This window comes from Myotis daubentonii, chromosome 20, assembly GCF_963259705.1.
Source record: "Myotis daubentonii chromosome 20, mMyoDau2.1, whole genome shotgun sequence".
NCBI classification, from domain to species: domain Eukaryota; kingdom Metazoa; phylum Chordata; class Mammalia; order Chiroptera; family Vespertilionidae; genus Myotis; species Myotis daubentonii.
Window position 1 is genome coordinate 15548226 of NC_081859.1, and position 19687 is coordinate 15567912.

At 53.7% G+C, this 19687-nt stretch overlaps 1 protein-coding gene across 1 annotated transcript in view; it reads right to left on the reverse strand.

Moving 5' to 3' along the window:
- Positions 1-14225, reverse strand: part of STUM (stum, mechanosensory transduction mediator homolog) — a 49020-nt gene extending 34795 nt beyond the window's left edge. Inside the window, exon 1 of the mRNA XM_059677298.1 lies at positions 13862-14225. Coding sequence (XP_059533281.1) covers positions 13862-14045 — 184 coding nt within the window. The 5' untranslated portion in view covers positions 14046-14225. The remainder of the gene's footprint in view (positions 1-13861) is intronic.
- Positions 14226-19687: the final 5462 nt, after the last annotated feature.

The following is a 19687-nucleotide window of genomic DNA, read 5'->3' on the forward strand; positions in this document are numbered from 1 at the left end:
TCCTACGAGGCTTGAGAGGCCCAGGAAGGAGGAGCTCACCACACGGGAGTGATCAAGACGGGCTTGGAGGGGCACCTCGACGGCTGTGGAGTTTGGACATGATGGTGGGAGGGAGCTCCGGGCAGGAGCAGAAAGCCCTGGGCAGCACCTGTGAAAGGCAGTGGCCCAGCTCAACTACACAAAGGGAGGCAACGAGCAGGTGAAGCTCATGGGTCCTTGCGGGCCAGGGTGGGATGAACGGAGCTCTGGGACCAGGGGGAGCTGCTGAAGATTCCAGAGCAGAAGAACAAAACGGTCAGAGCTGAGCCATGCGCAGGGATGTGCTTAATCTGCTAACACAGATATGTATTAACGTGGCAAGACCAGAGCCGCCCTAAGCTGGGACCCAGGACCCAGGTCCCTCTGATCGGCGGTTGGCGCTCCCCTCTGCCGCGTGGCCTCAGGGCGACCCTCTCGGAACCAGGCAACACCCACCGCCAGGGCCCGCGCCCATCTGTCTCCTCCTGGGAGATGGCCCACGTCACAAGCCATGCTCCTGGCGCCGTGCTATTCCGTTTTCGTTGAGGAAGTTTGCCTTCTTGGTGAAATGCTTCTTTTCAAAACAAAACAGAAAATAAAATATGACAACCTCCCAAACACTGTTTGTTCCGGAAGCCTCCAGGCTGCTTGTGTCTGGCCCATCTGCGGCACTCATGTGGGGCGAGGATTCCTGCACAGGCAGCACCCCGGAAGGCGACCCGAAGGCTCCCAGCAGTCCCTCCTCCCACAGCACCTGCCGGAAGGTGCTCTGTCACTCACCTGAGCTTCCGAGGCTCAGAAAGCGGTGGAATAGTGAGACCGGAAGGCAGGGCAGGGGAAGAACTTGCTGCGCCTTGAAAAAGCGACTTTGATGATATGAAACTACATCTCAATAACGTTGTTAGTAGGAAGAGGCTGGGCGGTGAGAAGGTGTCTGTCCAGTGATGGTGTCTGAATGGGTCCTCCTCCGCAGCCCTCACCAGATCTGTATTAAAGGCCAGCGCACTCAAACCATTCAACAAAGAGCCATAAACCACCCAGCACCAGCCAGACGCTGCGATGGCAGGAGGCCTCGGGCTGGGGCAGGTGATGGTGAAATTTAAGAGCCTCGGGTACCAGGGGAGCCCTCTCTTCTCTAAAATGAAGATGTTGGAGAGACCCTAAAGCTGTCCGGCCCTCAGAAAGGTGGGCCTTTTTTTAAAAAAAATTGATTTCAGAGAGCAAGGGAGAAGGGGAGAGCGTCAGAAACTGTGGGGAGCCAGCACGGCCATGGCATACTCAGCCCCAGGGCACCTTATGTGCCATGCCAGCTCACCCTGGTTCAGTGACCCTGAGTGGGGGGGTGAAAGGATTGAGAAAAGACAGACAAGAGAATGAAAGCAGGGTCTCGGTGGGACGCTGCTCCCTGATGGGGAGAGCACGCCCACAAGCCTGCCGCTAATATAATATAATATATTATATTCATAAAGTATCCAGTATAGGGTCAAGTATGGAATAGCAGCATTCTCGTGAGTTTCAACCTCACTCAACTACATGCACCGGAACTCTATCACAAGGCACGTGGGGCTACGTGTTCGGACCACAGGTTCAAGCTTACAACCACAGCCGTTGGCCATAATTGTGCTGGGAGGGCCCTGCCCTCCAGCTGGGGCTTGCACGTGGCAATGAGAGGACCCTGTCCTTTCATTAGTCCGAGGCTTGAACCTGGCCAAAACACCGTAACCGCGCCCCACAAGGAACATCAGTGACAAGAGAGCATCATTGATTGGCTGCCTCCTGCATGACTGGGGATCAAGCCTGCAACCTGGGCATATGCCCTGACCAGAATCGAATCATGGCCTCCTGGTTCACAGGTCGCAGCTGAGCCCCTGAGCCACGATGGCCAGGCTGTTGGACCATTTTCTTGGTCGAGGTTTTAGGGCAGGCTCTTCTCCACAAATACCAAATTGTTCTCAGGGTCAAATTTCTCAGTTAACAAAGACCCAGGTCTACCAAGTGCTGGGCACCCTGGCCATGGCCCCCACACGCTCCAGGTTCCAGCACAGCCCTAGTCCCATGTCATTTTACTAGAGGGCCATGCATGAATTAGTGCATGGGTGGGTACAAGCCACCCACCCCTGATGCGGGGGGGGGGGGGGGCAGTTGGGAGTGTGGCCAGCGGGGGGGAGGGGCCGAGGGCGGTTGGCTGGCCAGCCCTGCCCTGATCAGACCAGGCCACCGGTCATTCTGGTTGTTCCGCCATTCGGTCGCTTGGCTTTTATATATATAGATTCCTTCAACAAAATGACTCCTGGAGAAACCAAGATGGCGGCATAGGTTAACGCCGGAGATTGCTGCCCTCGAACAACCACTTCAGAGATATAACTAAAGGACAGAACGGACATCATCCAGAACCACAGGAAGGCTGGCTGAGTGGAAATTCTACAACTAGGAGGAAAGAGAATATCATACCCAGACTCAGAGGAGGCGCAGTGCTGAAGTGAAATACTCAGGTGCGGAGTGAGCGCGCGGAGCGGGCTGGCAGCGGAGGGCGCGGTTGTTGTTTTCAATCGGGAGGGAGTTTCAGACTCTGAGCTCCAGATCCAGGCGAGTCTCTGGGGACCCAGACTCAAACGGGAGAAGCGGGACTGTCTGGCTTCGGTCGGAACTCGAAGGCAGCTTTCTCTCCGAGATTTGCAGCCATTGCTGGGACTCTGAGAGGCAGAGCCCCTGGGGAAGGAACTGAGAGCAGCCATAACTGCTTGCTCCGCCCACCCTGTAGATCCCCGGGGACCTGCCCCGCCCAAGCCCTGCGCAGAACCATTTGCCGGATAGCCTCAGGCAAAGGCTAGATTAGCACCGCCCTAGAGATCCAGCACAGAAGCTCTCCCACTGCAGACACAGCGGACTCTCATAGCCAGTTAGCCTGGAGGTCAAATCACCCCCCGTATTGCCGACATCAATCAAGGCTTAAAGGCAACAAGACTGCGCACAAAGACCACTAGGGGGTGTACCAAGAAAGCATAAAAAATGCGGAGACAAAGAAACAGGACAAAACCGTCAATGGAGGATATTGAGTTCAGAACCACACTTTTAAGGTCTCTTAAGAACTGTCTAGAAGCTGCCGATAAACTTAGTAAGGCCCTTGAAAAGACTGGTGAGACCGCCGATAAATGTAGTGAGATCCTCAAGAAATCTAATGAGACCCTCGATGTTATGATAAAGAACCAACTAGAAATTAAGCATACACTGACTGAAATAAAGAATATTATACAGACACCCAACAGCAGACCAGAGGAGCGCAAGAATCAAGTCAAAGATTCGAAATGCAAAGAAGCAAAAAACACCCAACTGGAAAAGCAAAATGAAAAAAGAATCCGAAAATACGAAGATAGTGTAAGGAGCTTCTGGGACAGCTTCAAGCGCACCAACATTAGAATAATAGGGGTGCCAGAAGATGAGAGAGACCAAGATATTGAAAACCTATTTAAAGAAATAATGACAGAAAACTTCCCCTACCTGGTGAAAGAAATAGACCTACAGGTCCAGGAAGCGCAGAGAACCCCAAACAAAAGGAATCCAAAGAGGACCACACCAAGACACATCATAATTAAAATGCCAAGAGCAAAAGATAAAGAGAGAATCTTAAAAGCAGCAAGAGAAAGAAACCCAGTTACCTACAAGGGAGTACCCATACGACTGTCAGCTGATTTCTCAACAGAAACTTTGCAGGCCAGAAGGGAATGGCAAGAAATATTCAAAGTGATGAATACCAAGAACCTACAACCAAGATTACTTTATCCAGCAAAGCTATCATTCAGAACGGAAGGTCAGATAAAGAGCTTCACAGATAAGGAAAAGCTAAAGGAGTTCATCACCACCAAACCAGTATTATATGAAATGCTGAAAGGTATCCTTTAAGAAGAGGAAGAGGAAGAAAAAGGTAAAGATACAAATTATGAACAACAAATATGCATCTATCAACAAGTGAATCTAAGAATCAAGTGAATAAATAATCTGGTGATCATAATAGAATCAGGGACATAGAAAGGGAATGGACTGACTATTCTTGGGGGGGAAAGGGGTGTGGGAGATGCGGAAAGAGACTGGACAAAAATCGTGCACCTATGGATGAGGACAGTGGGTGGGGAGTGAGGGCGGAGGGTGGGGCGGGAGCTGGGAGGAGGGGAGGTATGGGGGGAAATAAAAAGAGGAACAAATGTAATAATCTGAACAATAAAGATTTAATTTTTAAAAAAATGACTCCTTCGATGGAACTTAAGACCTTACTTACTGGGACTGCATCATTTACTCCTGTGCTGTGCCTTTTGGTTAGGAAGACACTGTCCCTCACTGCTACCTCAGGTTTTCTCTAGAAACGTCCTTCCTAAGGAACACGGCTTGGAGAGCATGTGCTCAGCGGAGCCACTGCGACCCACACCCGGCTCTCCCCGGGAAGCTCCATGCTGAGGACACTCCTGCCCACGACACACATCCTCCCACGACCGGCCCCCCTGCCCCGGTGATGGGGCCTCAAGACTGTAAACCCCCAAGTTGCAACAACTCTTCCCTGGTCTTGTGAGGCTGGGCTGTTCAAACAGGAACCTGAGAACAGTCCTCTAACTTTCTACTGATTTCAGAGAGAGGAATATGGGAGAGGGAGAGAAACATCAATGATGAGAGAGAATCAGCTGCCTCTTACACTCCACACTAAGGATTGATCCCGCAACCCGGGCATGTGCCCTGACCGAAAATTAAACCATGACCTCCCGGTTCATAGGTCTACACTCAACCACTGAACCACACCAGCCAGGCAGTCCTCTAATTTTCATAGTGAAATAACTAAGAGGTAAATCCTATAGGGACATTTGTGTGTGTGCATGCACATGTGTACACATGCACACACACACACACACACACACACACACTCATTCACCAGTCTGATGCTCCCACAGCCTCCTACACAGGGATAGAGGCCTCAGGCCCAGGGTTTGGGGAGTAGGATGGCAAACCTCCCACTGGGTGTGGTAAACCAAGTCCCGGAGAGCCTGCTCGCCCCCCTCACCCTCAGCGTGCCAGGCATGTGAACTTTGGTCGGGCCCAGGAATGCCCCGTCTCGGCTCTGGGCGTGGCCGGGGACCAGGATGCTGGAAAAGGCAGAAGTGCCTTTTGGTCCCTGCCCAGCCCAGATGCCACTCTGAGGAAAATCCCAGAAATGATCTCGGGACAAAGGAAATTTTGCTGATGTTCATCAGTAGTGATAACCCTTCCCGACCACGCAGGGCATTACCATGAACAGAACATAATGCTCTTGTGAGGTGGCTGAGCAGGGATTACTGGTTCCATTTTGACCCGGAGAAGTTAAGTGACCTGCCCAAGGTTCGATGCTACTGAAGAACCAGAACTAGCTCTGAGGTTCACCCCACTTTCTTTCTTTTTTTAAATGTTTTTATTGATTTTGAGAGAAGACGAGAGAGAGATAGAAACATCAATGAGAGAAAAATACCAACATTGATCGGCTGCCTCCTGCACGCCCCCTGCTGGGGATCAAGCCCACAACCTGGGCATATGCCCTGACCGGGAATCAAACCTGCGACCTCTTGGTTCATGGGTCAATGCTCAGCCACTGAGCCACGCTGGCCGGGCCTCCCTACTTTCCATGACGCTTGTGGCTTCATGAATGTGACACAGAACTGGAAATGTCACTTAGCTGGGTGCCCTCGGGGTCACTCTGGACAGCTGTTGCTCATTCCCCCGGAAGCCGTGCTCTCTCCCCCGTGAACCTGAGATGGGCCCAGCAGCCATGTTCTCCTTCCCTCCACAGAACACACACCGCTGTCTGCACTTAGCACAACCCACCTTCCCACAGAAGGTCAGCTCCCTGCAGCAGGACCGTGTGAGGCGGGACCGTGTGAGGCGGGACTGTGCCTTCCGTGACGTGGTCTCAGCTGGAGCCAGGCCTGGCCCGCCGCAGGAGCAAGCGCACGTCTGCTGAGGGACATGCTGTGGAGGGTCACTAACCCCCAGGAAGTAAGGCCTTTAAGGGGTGAATGAGTTTAAATGCATAGGCCCTGACCCAGCATGACTGGTGTCCTTATTAGAACTGGAGATTAGGACACAGACAAACAGAGAGAAGACAGCCGTATACATGCCAAGGCAAGAGCCCTCAGGAGAAACCAGCCCTGCCAGGACGTAAAACAGAGTTTATGCTTATATTAGTATTTATTTACTTGTATAGGGTGTCCCAAAATTCACGCAAGAAGTATTTTGATAGAAAACACATGTTTATAATTAAAAATTGTAAATTTTTAATTGATTTCATAAAGTATACAGTATAGTGTTATGTATGGAATAGCACATCGGGTAAATGGCCTCCACGGCTTTGCTGGCACAGACGCAAAGCCGTGGTCTTCATTGTCCCTGCTCCTGGGCCATAACTGGTACTTGGTGATGCTTGTCAAATTGAAGGGATTGAAATCAAAGGGCAACAGATATTAGAATCTGATTCAATAAACCAAGTAAAATTAGGCTTTTATTTTTTGTTGTTGTTGTTAATGCTCACGCAAAATTCAAATCTTGCGTGAATTTTGGGACACCCTATACAACTGTAAACCTACTTTTGCCCAACCCATATACTGTTAAAGTTCATTTTACCTGTTTCTTTTTACTTTTTATAATATAAGTGCTAGAAAATTTTAGACTACATCTGTGGCTCGTGTTATATTTCTTCTGGAAAGTTCCGGCCTAGGGCTTTGTGGGTCATGATAAGGACCTGAGCTTTTACTCTGGGGGACATGGGAGCCAGTGGAGGGTTTCCAGCTCAAAAGTGACATGATCCGACTCACTTGTGTTTTAAAAAGGTCACCCTGGTTGTCGTGTTGAGAGACTATGAGGGAGGTCAGTAAAGACAAAGAGACCATTAAGCGGCCACTGAAATCATTCAGGAGAAACTGGAGGCTTGAGAAGTGGTCGGACACTGAGTAGATTTTGAAAGTAGAGCCGAGAGTATTTCCTGGCAACGGGGTATGAGGAACAGAGGAGTCCAGGATGAGTCCCAGTGTTTGGCCTGAGCTTCTGGAAGACGCCTTTTGTGTGATGGAGAAAGATGGGGGGAAGCAGGTTCGGGAAGAAAAGCAGGAGTTTGGTGTTGGATAAGTTAACTCCAAGGTGTCTTTTGGTTCCCAAGGGGAGATGCTGAGAAGTCGGTTGAATATAACACTGGAGCTCAAGGGAGGGGCCCAAGCTACAGATGTGGACATGGGAGTCTTCGTCATAAGGATGCAATTTCAAGCCAGGAGACTGAGCCGGAGCATCAAGGGAGTGAGGTGAGTGTAGGCGGAAAAGAGATGAAGATCAAAGTGAAGAGCAAGAGCAAGTGCCCTGGGGGACTCCCAGGTTTAGAGGTTGATGAGCTGAGCAAAGGATACACGAGGCGTAAGGAAAAGCAGGAGAGGGTGGTGTCTCAGAAGCCACCTGAAGGCAGCATTTCGGGGAGGAGGAAGCGAGAATTATGGCCACTGCTGCTGAGAGGTCCAGGAAGATGAAGACAGAGAACTGACCACTGGGGCAGTCAGCAGCCCAGACGCGCTTGGTGATCCTGATGGAGCATTTAGGTGAGAGGCGGAGGCAAGGTTCAAGGGACTGGTGACAGCAAACCCAGGTTCAGGGCACTCAGCTATAAAGGGGGGAGGAGAAGGGCAGTGGCCAGAGTGGGTGTAGGATCAACAGAGGCTATTTTTAAAAGATGGGGGGGAGTTCAGCAAATGTGTGTGGTTCCGGGAATGAGTTATTAGAGAAAAATCTTATGATGCATAAGAGTTAGCCACTTACATCACCCCCATCTTGGTTCTACTCTTCTCCCAGCATGACCCAGTACATTGTTATTGTCCCAACATATCACTATTGCAGTTCATCTATTGATTACCTTGGTAATCTTTATTTCTTAATCTGTTGATTACAGACAGGATCTCTTGATCCCCCACTTTATATGAGGAAGGTATTCACACCCCTACTTGCCCCCGTACATGTCAGTCAGCTCTGATGGGTGTGCTAGGACAATAACAACACTGTAAACAACAAAAAACCTTAGCGACTCGGGCTTATTTCCCATTCACATGCCATGCCCTGCCCTGCCTCTGATTTCCTCTTGATTCTGGAAAGCAGGTTGAAGAGCAGCCCCCACCTGAGACCTGCCGCTCTCATGAGAGAGGGGGAAAGAAGGCAGGCAGAAGCTCACAATGCCTCTTGAGGTGTCCAATCCGACATAGCTTATGTCATTTCCACTTACATTCCATTGGCCAAAGCAAGTCACATGTCCAAGCCTGACACCAATGGGCAGGGAAGGAAGGCTTCCCCTCCCACAGGGGGCGCGGCAAGCCAGGGGAGGACAGTGAATAATTGGGAGCAATAATCTAATCTATCACAGTTGCCCTTCCCTTGTCTTGCCTATCTGCCAACTACCAGCTGTGCTTTTCATTTTTATTGTCCAGGTGGAAAGCCTTTCCGTCCTCCTTTCTAGCTATTTTAGTCTCCGGTGCTTTGTCTGCGTTGGGTGTTAGAAGCTGGAGACCACTGAGCAGCCTTTACATCGTCTGACGAAGCAAATACTCTTTGCTGCGGAGTCAGAGAGAACGAAGAGCCCATCTTGGGCTCCACTGGGCCAGGGACAGGCCCTGCGCACCTAAGGGAGCCGTTCTCACTCTCCACCACTTGCTCAAAACCAGGCCACGTTTTTACTCGCTGCCTATGGGAGCTATGCCTCTCATAAAAATGTCTGGGTTTTCCAGAAGGTGTTGGTTGCCCCCCTTTCACAGTTGGAAGAAACCTGTGCCGTCTTCCCCGGGTCCCTAATCGCTTCCAAATCTTCCCTTTACTGTTTGGAACCTTTCCGTCCTTCTCGAGGCCTGCTGACCCCCACTCTCATTGGGCAGGCGCCTTCGTTTGGGGACCCTAACAGAAACGTCCTTTAGCATAACGTTCTGACTTTCCGGCAGTGACCAATCGCCTGTTTTCCTTGCTTACTTCCTGCTGTGTGTGTTCTATCACCACATTAATTCCTTGCAGTACCCCCATTCTACTCTGTGGAAGGTCCCCCCCACCCCCCCGCAACCCCCATCCTCAGAGACCACTTTCCTGGTGCCTCCATCCTCCTACTCTAGTAAGACAGACTGCTCGCCAGACCTGGGGACAATTTCATCCTGAGGTGGCCTTTCAGGGCTGCCATGAATTCGATACATTATTCCTGAATCTCTTATCTTTCTTCTTGGTTGACACTGTTGTTTTCTAAAATACATCCTCAAATAACTGCCTTTAAAAGGCTGAGCCCTGGCTGGTGTGGCTCAGTGGTTAGGGTGTCGGCCTACACACCGAAGGGTCTCTGTTTGGACTCCCAATCAAGGGCAGGTACCTGGGTGGCGGGTTCACTCCCCGTCCCCGGTCAAGGCCCATGTGAAAGGCTACCAGTCGATGTGTCTCTCTCAGACTGATGTTTCTCTCTCTCTGTCTCTCCTCCTCCCTTTCCCTCTCTCTAAAAAAGCAAAGGAGAAATACCCTCATGTGGATTAACAAAACAAACAAAAAAAGGCTGAGTAGGATATAAACTTCCAGGTGCTGGCCTGCCTCGCTTCTATAAAATTAAGCTAATATCGCCCTAACCGGTTTGGCTCAATGGATAGAGCATCGGCCTGCAGACTGAAAGGTCCCAGATTCGATTCCGGCCAAGGGCATGTACCTTGGTTGTGGGCACATCCCCAGTGGGAGGTGTGCAGGAAGCAGTTGAGTGATGCATCTCTCTCATCGATGTTTCTAACTCTCTATCCCTCTCTTTTCCTCTCTGTAAAAAATCAATAAAATATATATATTTTTTAAAAATTAAGCTAATATCTACTCCTGGAGTATAATTCTAGTTAATAAATATTCACACAAAACATGCTACATCAAGGAGAAATTTAAAATGGTTGCTGCTCTCAAGGAACTTACATCTAGACAAAGAATAAACTCCTGAAAGAGTAATAAAAAGTCAACAATGGAAAAGATGCCTCAGGTAGAACCTAATAAATATCAGTTAGAGCCTTAGGCCCAGAGAGAAGCTAGAGTGAACCAGCCGGGATGCTCTTACAGGGGAAGCAAGACTTCAGCTGAGTTCAGAGAGTAGGCAATATGTCCGGGGTAGATTGAGTATTTATGAATATTCCGCAGGAGACTAATGGCCAACCTTAGTCTGACAGAAGGGCTGACAGTCAGTGGAAGCTCCCTTCTGTCCCACTTGCCCTCCCACTATCGGAGTTACCAACATTTTCACTTCACCAAGTCAATCAAGATATAACTGTAAAATATGAAAGTGTAATTTTACCCCTGAGCAATAGACACACTCTCTGGCTATTTAGGGCCATAACAATGAACTTCCCTACATGTATGAGGATTGCGTATATCCTTATAACTGCCCTACTTGCTGGACTATGCAGGTACAGGCACTGGTCTTTATTAGTGGGGTGTCACTGAATAGGACTGGGTCACTCTCTTTGCCATGCTTTTTTTTTTTAATCCTTAACAGAGGATATGTTTCCACTGAATTTTAGCGAGAGAGAGAGAGAGAGAGAGAGAGAGAGAGAGAAACACTGATAGGTTGCCTCCCTCACACGCCCCCGCCAGGGATCAAACCTGCAACCTTGGTATGCACCCTGCCCAGGAATAGAATCCGCAACTTTTTGGTGTACGGGATGACGGTCCAACCAACTGAACCACCTGGCCAGGCTTCATCATCCATATTTTAAATTCCTTTTTATTGTTCCAATGAGGAGTCTGTCAGAAAGACCATAAATCACTTCTGCTCCCTGTCCACTCCCCAGGAGAGGAAACGTCCCTCTTATTGGCCGGAGTGTTATCCCAACAGCACTATTGCTTGGGTCAAGAAGTCACCAGGGGCCCAGCCGGTGTGGCTCAGTGGTTGAGCATCCACCTATGGTTTGATTCCTGGTCAAGGCACATGCCCTGGTTGCGGGCTCGATCCCCATTAGGGGGTGTGCAGGAGGCAGCCGGTCAATGATTCTCTCTCATCACTGATGTTTCTATCTCTCTCTCTCTCCCTCTCCCTTCCTCTCTGAAATCAATAAAAATATGTATTTTAAAAATAAAAAAATAATAAAGAAGAAGTCACCCGGGAACTGTGAAGACTGTGCCTCTCCAAGGCAGGTCCTCCATGGACCTACGACGCCTACATCAGAGAGAACACGCGCCTTCATTCACCCCAACACTGGCACTCTTGTCCGACTTGCAAATGAGGAGAAGACTGTAGGGAAGGAAACTTCCAGGAAGATGACCTCTGGGCCAAGGGTCTGCCCAGTTCTCAGAGAGCGGGCCCACAGTGAGGGTGGGAGAGCCTGGGCGGTGATGGGTCTCCTCACTCTAACGCTGCTCCCACACTGCTGCTCTGCCATCGGGCACTCATCGAGTTTAAGCACAGTTCGCATCAGCTGCTCCGATGATCTATGCTATCTTGGCTGGTTTGTTCGCCATCACATCCCCAGTGCCCGGCCTGGGGCGGACGTCCTGTGCTCGTGGGATGAATGTGTGAACGGATTGAAATGAGCTGCATTTCCGCAAAGGGAAGAGCCAGACATGAACGTTCTGTTTTCACCGGAGCTTCAGATGGGCCAGGAGGACCCGGGAAATGTGAGGGAGGCAGGCGCCTGCCTTTGCCTGGGCTGGTGTGTCACAGGTGGAGGGGAGCAGAGAGATCAAGTGCTCAGAAGAAAGGTCCGGAAAGGCCCCCCCCCCCCTCCACACACACACCCGGGGATGGAACCGGGGTCAGCTCTGCAGCAGGGCCCAGAGCAGGAGGGGCCTCCACCTCCAGGGCTCTCCCCATGCGCCAGCCCCTGCGCCCTAGGTAACCTCACGCCGCCCTCCCCGCAACCCGGAGACGCACCTCTGATTCGCAGATGAGACCCTGCCAGGATCGCCACCCCTTGGGGGGGGGGGCGGGGTGGTGGGTGGGGGCGGGGGGACACGGGCTGTGCACCGTCAGCTCCACAGGGACTAAAGGAAACACGCGGGATTCGCGCACTGAAATTCGGGAATCTGTGCCCGGGACTCACCTGTTCCACTACTTTGCAGTTCCCTTACTTTCTCAGAAGGTTTCTTACAAGAATCCCACAGGACTCTGCCCTAACAAAGGGAAGTGCATAGAGGGGACATGGGTCCCTAACGGGGGTGGGGTGGCAGCTGCCGGCCCCCTCGCTCCGCCGGGCCTGGTGCGGCGCCCCCGCCCGGCGCCAGATCCTTTGTTTCCTCCAAGGACCAGCGGGTGGCACTGACTCCACTTTTTAAAAACACTGAGTGGACCGGGGGCAGTCCTGCCGGTGATGGTCACGCGGCAGGGAGGCGGCGGTGCTCGCACTCCCGCAGGTGGTTCCTGCGCCCGCGGACCCCAGCCCCGCGCCGGCACGAGCCCCGCAAACGTAGCCCGCAGCCCGCGCCCGGCGGCGGGAGAGGCACCGGGAGGGGGCGCCGCTGCGACCACCGGCCGCCTCACCTGCTCCCGCGGAGGTGCTGCCCGGCCCCGGCCCCGGCCCCGCGGGCGGAGGGACCCGCAGGGGGAAGCGGCCGGTCCTGCGCGGGTGGGTGCGACCCTCTCCCGGCGCCGCCGAGGCCCCGCTAAGCCGCCAAGAGCGAGGCCGCGGGAAAGGCCGAGGGGAACAGAAAACGCCTGAGCTGAACGGACCTCGGTTCTCGGTTCCTGGGAGCCGGACGCGGGCACCGGGCTGGCGGCCAGGGTGGGCTGCCCTGACGCGGGCGGAGCGGTGCCCTCGGTCCCGCGCGGGAGTGGGGAGGGCGCCCCTTGCAGGAGGGACAGCGGGCGCCCAGCAGGCCAGCTGGGGGGGGGGGGCGTGCAGACGGAGAAGCGGGGTAAAGAGGGGTGCTGGGGAAAGCTCTCCCCTCCCGGACGCACCCGCCGCACCCCTGTCCCTGCGATGGGCTCCGCTTTTAAAATTTGGAAAGCCGGGCAGGGTGCGGGGGAGGGGGGGGGGGCACCAGGGTCCCTCCAGACGCCAGGCTGCAACACAGAACTGCACGGGCGCGCTCTCCACGTTCAGGGGAACAGGTGGAGGGAGCTGGGGTCACCTCCCGCCACGCGGGACCCCGTCCCGCAGGTGCCCGTCCGGCCGGTGTTGCACAGTGGGTTGGGCCCGTCCTGCGCACCTGGAGGGCTGGGGTTTGGTTCCAGGTCCGAGGTCCGGGCACATGCCCGGTTGCCGGTGGGAGGCTCAGCTCCTGGGGGGCGTGCAGGAAGCAGCCCATGTTTCCCTCTCCCCCTCCCTTTCTGTCTCTCTCAAAATCAAGTTTTAGAAATCTTTAAAAACACACAAGCCCACAGGTATCCGAACTAACCATCCCGTCCCCTCGGCACCCCGCGGGGCTGCTGGCGGAATCGCGTCTCCGAAGGCAGGTGAGGGGGTGTCTGGTCACGAGCGCCCCCCCCCACGGCCGCCCCCTCCTGAGCCCGCGGCCGCCTTCTCCCGGCTCCTCCGACTCCCCGGACACCCGGGACGTGGGCGCCGCCACGCGTGGCCGCCAGCGCTCCTCCGGCCGGTCCCAGGCCCCTCGGAGAAAGGGCTGCGCGGCGAGAGCAGGGGCAGGGTTTCGGGGCGCCTGGAGGGGGGGTTGGGGCGCCGCCCGCGGGCTCCAACATCCCGGCAAAGTTTGCGGCTCTTCGGGCCGGACAACCTCGTTCACGGGCGGGAGAAGGTGAGAGGCGGGCCGGGGGCGCCGCGCCCTCCAGGCGCCTCTCCAAGCGCCTCCACCGGCCGGGGGCGCACCGGCCCCCCGCGTCCCCCCCGCCCCCCTCCCCCGCGCCCCGCCTTACCCAGCCCCGGCACGAAGGTGTTGAGGAAGAGGCAGATGACGGCCACCGGGAAGGGCATGTAGGGGATGGCCGCGCGCAGCGGGCCCTTCTTCTCGCGGACCTGCACCACCACCCCGCTGGCCGCGGCCGCCCGGGGGTCCGCCGCCGCCGCCGCCGTCTCGGCGTCTTTGTGCGAAGGCTCCATGGCGCGCGCTCGGGGGGCTGGGGCGCCGGCTCCGAGGGCGGCTCCGCGCCGAGCTCCGGGGGCCAGCGGCTCCGGCGCCCGCGGCTGGCAGGACCCGCACGCCGCTCCCGCACGCGCCGCCCTCTGCGCGCTCCGCGAGCTCCCGCTCCCCGGCCGCGGGCGGGCAGGGCGGCGTGACTCGGTGACAGCGCTCCGACGCCCCACCCCGCCGGCCCCTTCCCCGCCCTCCTCCCCGCCCCCTCCCCACGCCCCCAAAACCGCCACCTGCAGATCAGGGCGAAGGGAAGAAGTGGTGGAGGAGCGCGGAGGGGCTGGTGTCCAGGACGGGAGGACGGGCAGACCTCGCCCGCCCCAGACAGGGACTCGGCGGGAGCCTCCGCGGGGACGCTGAGCACCGGCCGCGTGTTCTCGGCGGGCGGGGCCGGGGAAGCCTGAGCGGGAGTCCTTGGATCTGGAGGAGGCGGCCTTGCACGTCAGGGAGACGGAGGCGAGGAACCTAGGGAGCCTGGTGCCTAGTAGGCCTTCAGGTCATTCTGATTGAACGGATTTGTCTCCCGGAGAAAAGGCGACCTCTAGGCAGGCGGATTCGGCGCGCCCTCTGCCCGCCCGGCTCAGCTGGTTGAGCGCCGTCCGTGCGCCCCAGGGTTGCTGTTCGCCTCCCAGTGAAGGCAAATTCCTGGGTGGCGGGTTGGACCTGGAATGGGAGCGTAGGGAAGGCCGCCGGTCTGTTTCTCTAACTCCCTGTCTCTGTCTCTCTCTCTCCCTTCTCTCTCCCTCTAAGCATGTCCTCGGGTGAGGATTATAAAAAAAGGGGGGACCCTCCCCCACACACGCAAAAAGCGGAAAGAAATGCGCTGGCGGGGGTGGGGGTGGGGGTGCTGGGTACCATCCCCGGAACTGCCCTGGAGGAAAAGCAGGCCCGTGTGTGCTCGACGGGGTGGTTAGGAAGCCAGCGAGCACACAGCGCCGTCTGGCGTTGAGGATGCGGCAGTGGATAGAAGCAGGAGGAACAGGCCGTCTGTGCTTGGAATTACATTTTCTGAGTCCTGCCGCCCTCACCGCCACACCTGGAAAAAGGGAACTTTCAGGATGAGAGCAACGCTTCTTGCCTTCGGGGTTCAATGCATGAGAAGTTTCCAGAAGTTCAGCACATCGTGGGGAGAACTGGAAGGAAGCAAATCCACTTCCCAGGAACCCTCCTTCTCCAGGAGTAACACAGGGCAGGGCTCAGAGGGAGGCGCCCAAAGACCTGGGTTATTCTACTGCTATCTGATTAAAATAATGTTAAAAGCAGTCGGCCAGCAGGGGCTAGTGGTGATACTGGTGGACACACACACACACACACACACACACACGCACACGCACATGCACACACACACACACAGTAACCAGCTTAAGCCTGGCAGTCAGCGGAGAACAAGACTAAAAGCTTCAGTCTCTATTCAGTCCCTGTATCACTTAGGGGAACTCATCTAGCCTTTTCTGGGCTGGTGTTACTGGGATTATGAAATCAAAGCAAGCCTCAGTTTAATAGACATTTATCGAAGGCCTCGGATGACTTATCTGTGGGGGGCAGAAAAGCCTCTCTCTGCCGTGGAGGTTGTCATAGGGGAGGGGCATTAACACCCCAAGGATCGGGTGATAGACAGTGGCCGGTGTAACTGCGGGAGCTGAGGTGCTGAGGAACCAGGAGCCTGTCTGAAGCCAGCTCCAGTGGTTGGCCTCCCAAAGAAGGTGATACTGAATGAGACTTGAGCGCTGACCAGAGTTAGCTACTTGCTGGAGACTTACTTTATTTTTTAAGACCAAGCTACTTTTATTAAAGACTAGAGGCCTGGTGCACGAAATGTGTGCACGGGGGGGGGGGGGGGGTAGGGAAGGATTCTTTAGCCCGGCCTGCACCCTCTCGCAGTCCAGGACCCCTCAGGGCATTTCCACCTGGATTTCCACGGGGAGTGGGCCTAAGCTGACAGTCAGACATCCCTCTCACAGTCGGGAGCCCTCACTCCTTACTGCCGCCTGCTCGCTGCTCCTTAGCACTGCCTCAGAGGCGGGAGAGGCTCCTGCCACCACCACTGCACTCACCAGCTGTGAGCCAGGCTTCTGGCTGAGCGGCGCTCCCACTGACCACCAGGGGGCAGTTCCTGCATTGAGCGTCTGCCCCCTGGTGGTCAGTGCATGTCATAGCAACCGGTCTTTCCACCCTTTAGTCGATTTGCATATTAGCCTTTTATTATATAGGATATTATATAGGAGAGTGTGCCACACAGATTTAAGCAATTATGTGTTTACATGATCCTTTGCCTCTCTCCATAATTCTCTCTGGTTGGATATTAATTTTTTTAATAATTGAGATTTATTTTCTTTTAAACAAACACTTCTTTATCCAAGCACTCCCTGTAGACACCATTCTAAGCACTTTACACATTTTAACTCATTTAATCCTGACCACAACTCTATGAAGTATTATATGTTACCCATTTCACAGATGGGAAAATGGAGCCCAGAGAAGTTAAGGAACTTGCACAAAGTTGCCCACTAGTAAGTGATAGAGCTGGGATCTGAATGCAGGCAATCTGGCTCCAGATCCACATAACTGCGCAGAGACCTAGAATATATCCTTAAATTTTAAAATATTCTTCCACAGAGAACCTGGACTGTTTTAGAGCCACGCAAACTCGATTGTTCCTGGAAGAAAGGGTTTCAGAGGAGGAAGTGGATTCACATCCCCCAATTTCCCAGATGAATCACTTAATTACTGGGGGTCAGAAGGAGATCGAGGCAGAGCACCAGCATGTACAAAGAAAGGCATGGAGGCCTAGCAGGGTAGGAACATCCCAGGAATTGCAGTGTGGCTGGACCAGGCTCATATGAGCGGGGCAGGAGATGGGCAGGAACCTCGGAATGAAGGGCACAGGAATTGGGACTTGGTCCTGGTGGCGATGTGGAGTCGCTGGGACATCTGAAGCCGGTGTGCGGCGTAAGTGTCCCAGTTACTGTTCTGGACGATGTAAAACACGACCCCACATTCATTGGCGTGGCCCAACCATTTTGTCATGATCACAAGTTTCGTGGGCCTGGAGAATGGCCTGCGCAGCGGAGGCAGCTCTCCTTTGCTCCATTATGTCTGGAGGCTCAGCTGCGAAGACTCAGTGGAGGCAGCTGGAACGGCTGGGATAGAGCACTCACTTCCGAAGTGATTCTCAGGCTCGTGCCTGGACTGGGATAACCTGGCAGCTGACTCCACTGGGACTGTTGGCTGGAGCACCTGGCCGTGGCCCCTTCCCGTGGCCTCTTCCTGTGGCCTCTGCACTTGGCCTCTGCACATGACCTGGACTTTTCACAACATGGTGCTGGGTTCTGAGAGGACAGTCTTCAGAGGGGCCTTGCAGGACCCGTGGACACTAACCTCAGAAGTCACACAGTGTCACTCTGTGACCTCTACTGGTTGAAGCAGTCAATGGAGCAATGTCAAAGGATTTGAACCCCGGCTTTAAACTCACCATAATGCGATATGGTTTGGGGAGTAAACCATCCGTCAACAGTGTGGAGGAGGGACTAGAGAGGGCAAAGTTGGGTCCCACGAGAGGGGACCTAAAGGGCTTGAGACTGGGGGAGGGGTAGTTCCCCAATGCAAACGGGGTATTATTAACGAAGAGGAGAAGTTGAGTGTGAGGGTCTGAGGGCACCCAGGGGTGGCAGGCACTTGTTGACCAGCATGGACGATTGTCTGGACAAAAGCTGGATAGTTCGCCCGTCTGGAGCTTAGCAAAGCAACCGGGGCTGTGGATTTGGGAGCCATCAGCACACAAATGGTAGCGAAAGCCCCGTATACAATTGTGGACTAAAGAGAGGGCCCGGGAGGAAACTAAGATGGCGGCATAGATAAACACCGGGAAATTGTCGCCTCACACAACAATTGAAGAATGCCGCAAGGGTCAGAGCAAACATCGTCCAGAACAACAGGAAGGCTGGCTGAGTGTAAATTCTACAACTAGAAGAAAAGAGGGGCACGCTGAGAGCCAGAGGAGCTGCAGAGGTGAAGTGCAGAGGTACAGCGGTGGCTCGCGCGGGAAAGGGGGTGGCGCCTGAGGACGCGGCTGTCTTTTTGAATCACAAGCTCCCGACTGCTCTGAACTCCGGTTCCAGCGGGTCTCTGGGGACCCAGGGCTCATACGGGGAGAGGCTGGTCTGTCAGGCGGCAGCGGGCGAACTTGAGGGCGGCTTTCCCTCAGAGGTGCTTGCAGCCGTTACCGGGACACTGAGACGCGCGGCTCTGGGCGCGGAGAATCACCATAGCTGCTTTCACCGCCCTTTGACTCCCTGAGACCCCGCCCCACCCAGGCTGCGGCAGAGGCTTTTGCATGTGAATGTACCGGCCCTTTGCAAACTGATAATTACCTAACTGCAGCCGAGCCAGGCAGACCTGGAACTTCCAAGAGAAGGCCCAAGGCCCCGCAGCGGCTTGCATTGCTTCACAGCTGAGCCTCTTCGTGGCTCCTGCTGTGTGGCCTCAGGCAGGGGCTGAATTAGCACCTCCTTAGATCCAGGAGCCACTGTACCCAGTGGTCAGAGGGGGACCATTCTCCCACTGCAGACACAGCTGATTCCCACAGCCAATTGGCCTGGAGGTCAATTCCTCCCAGTGATCCTACAACAACCAAGGCACCAAGAGTGCACCAAGAGTGTCTACCCCAGGTAACTGGGGAGGCTGAGCCACTGGGCCCTACAGGACACCTGGCGCGCAGGGCCACTCTATCAACACAGGGAAGCAGCCAAAATGCAGAGACAAAGAAAAAGGTCACAAATGGCAGAAACGGAGGAAAGCAAACGACTGGATATAGAATTCAAGGCCACGTTTATAAGGTTTTTCAAGAATTTTATGGAAACCGCCGATAAATTTAATGAATCCCTCAAGGAGTATAGTGAGACCATGGAGGACATGAAAAAGGACCAACTAGAAATTAAGCATACACTGACTGAAATAAAGAATAATTTACAGAGATCCAACAGCAGACAAGAGGATCCCAAGAATCAAGTCAAAGATTTGAAATACAAAGAAACAAAAAATACCCAACCGAAAAAGAAAAAAGAAAAGAGATTCAAAAAATATGAAGATAGTGTAAGGAACCTCTGGGACAACTTCAAGCGTACCAACATCAGAATTATAGGGGTACCAGAAGGAGAGAGAGGGCAAGATATTGAAAACCTTTTTGAAGAAATAATGACAGAAAACTTCCCCTACCTGGTGAAAGAAATGGACTTACAGGTCCAGGAAGCGCAGAGAACCCCAAACAAAAGGAATCCAAAGAGGACCACACCAAGACACATCATAATTAAAATGCCAAGAGCAAAAGATAAAGAGAGAATCTTAAAAGCAGCAAGAGAAAGACAGTCAGTTACCTACAAGGGAGTACCCATTCGACTGTCAGCTGATTTCTCAACAGAAACCATGCAGGCCAGAAGAGAGTGGCAAGAAATATTCAAAGAGATGAATAGCAAGAACCTGCAACCAAGATTACTTTATCCAGCAAAGCTATCATTTAGAATGGAAGGTCAGATAAAGAGCTTCACAGATAAGAAAAAGCTAAAGGAGTTCATCACCACCAAACCAGCATTATATGAAATGCTGAAAGGTATTC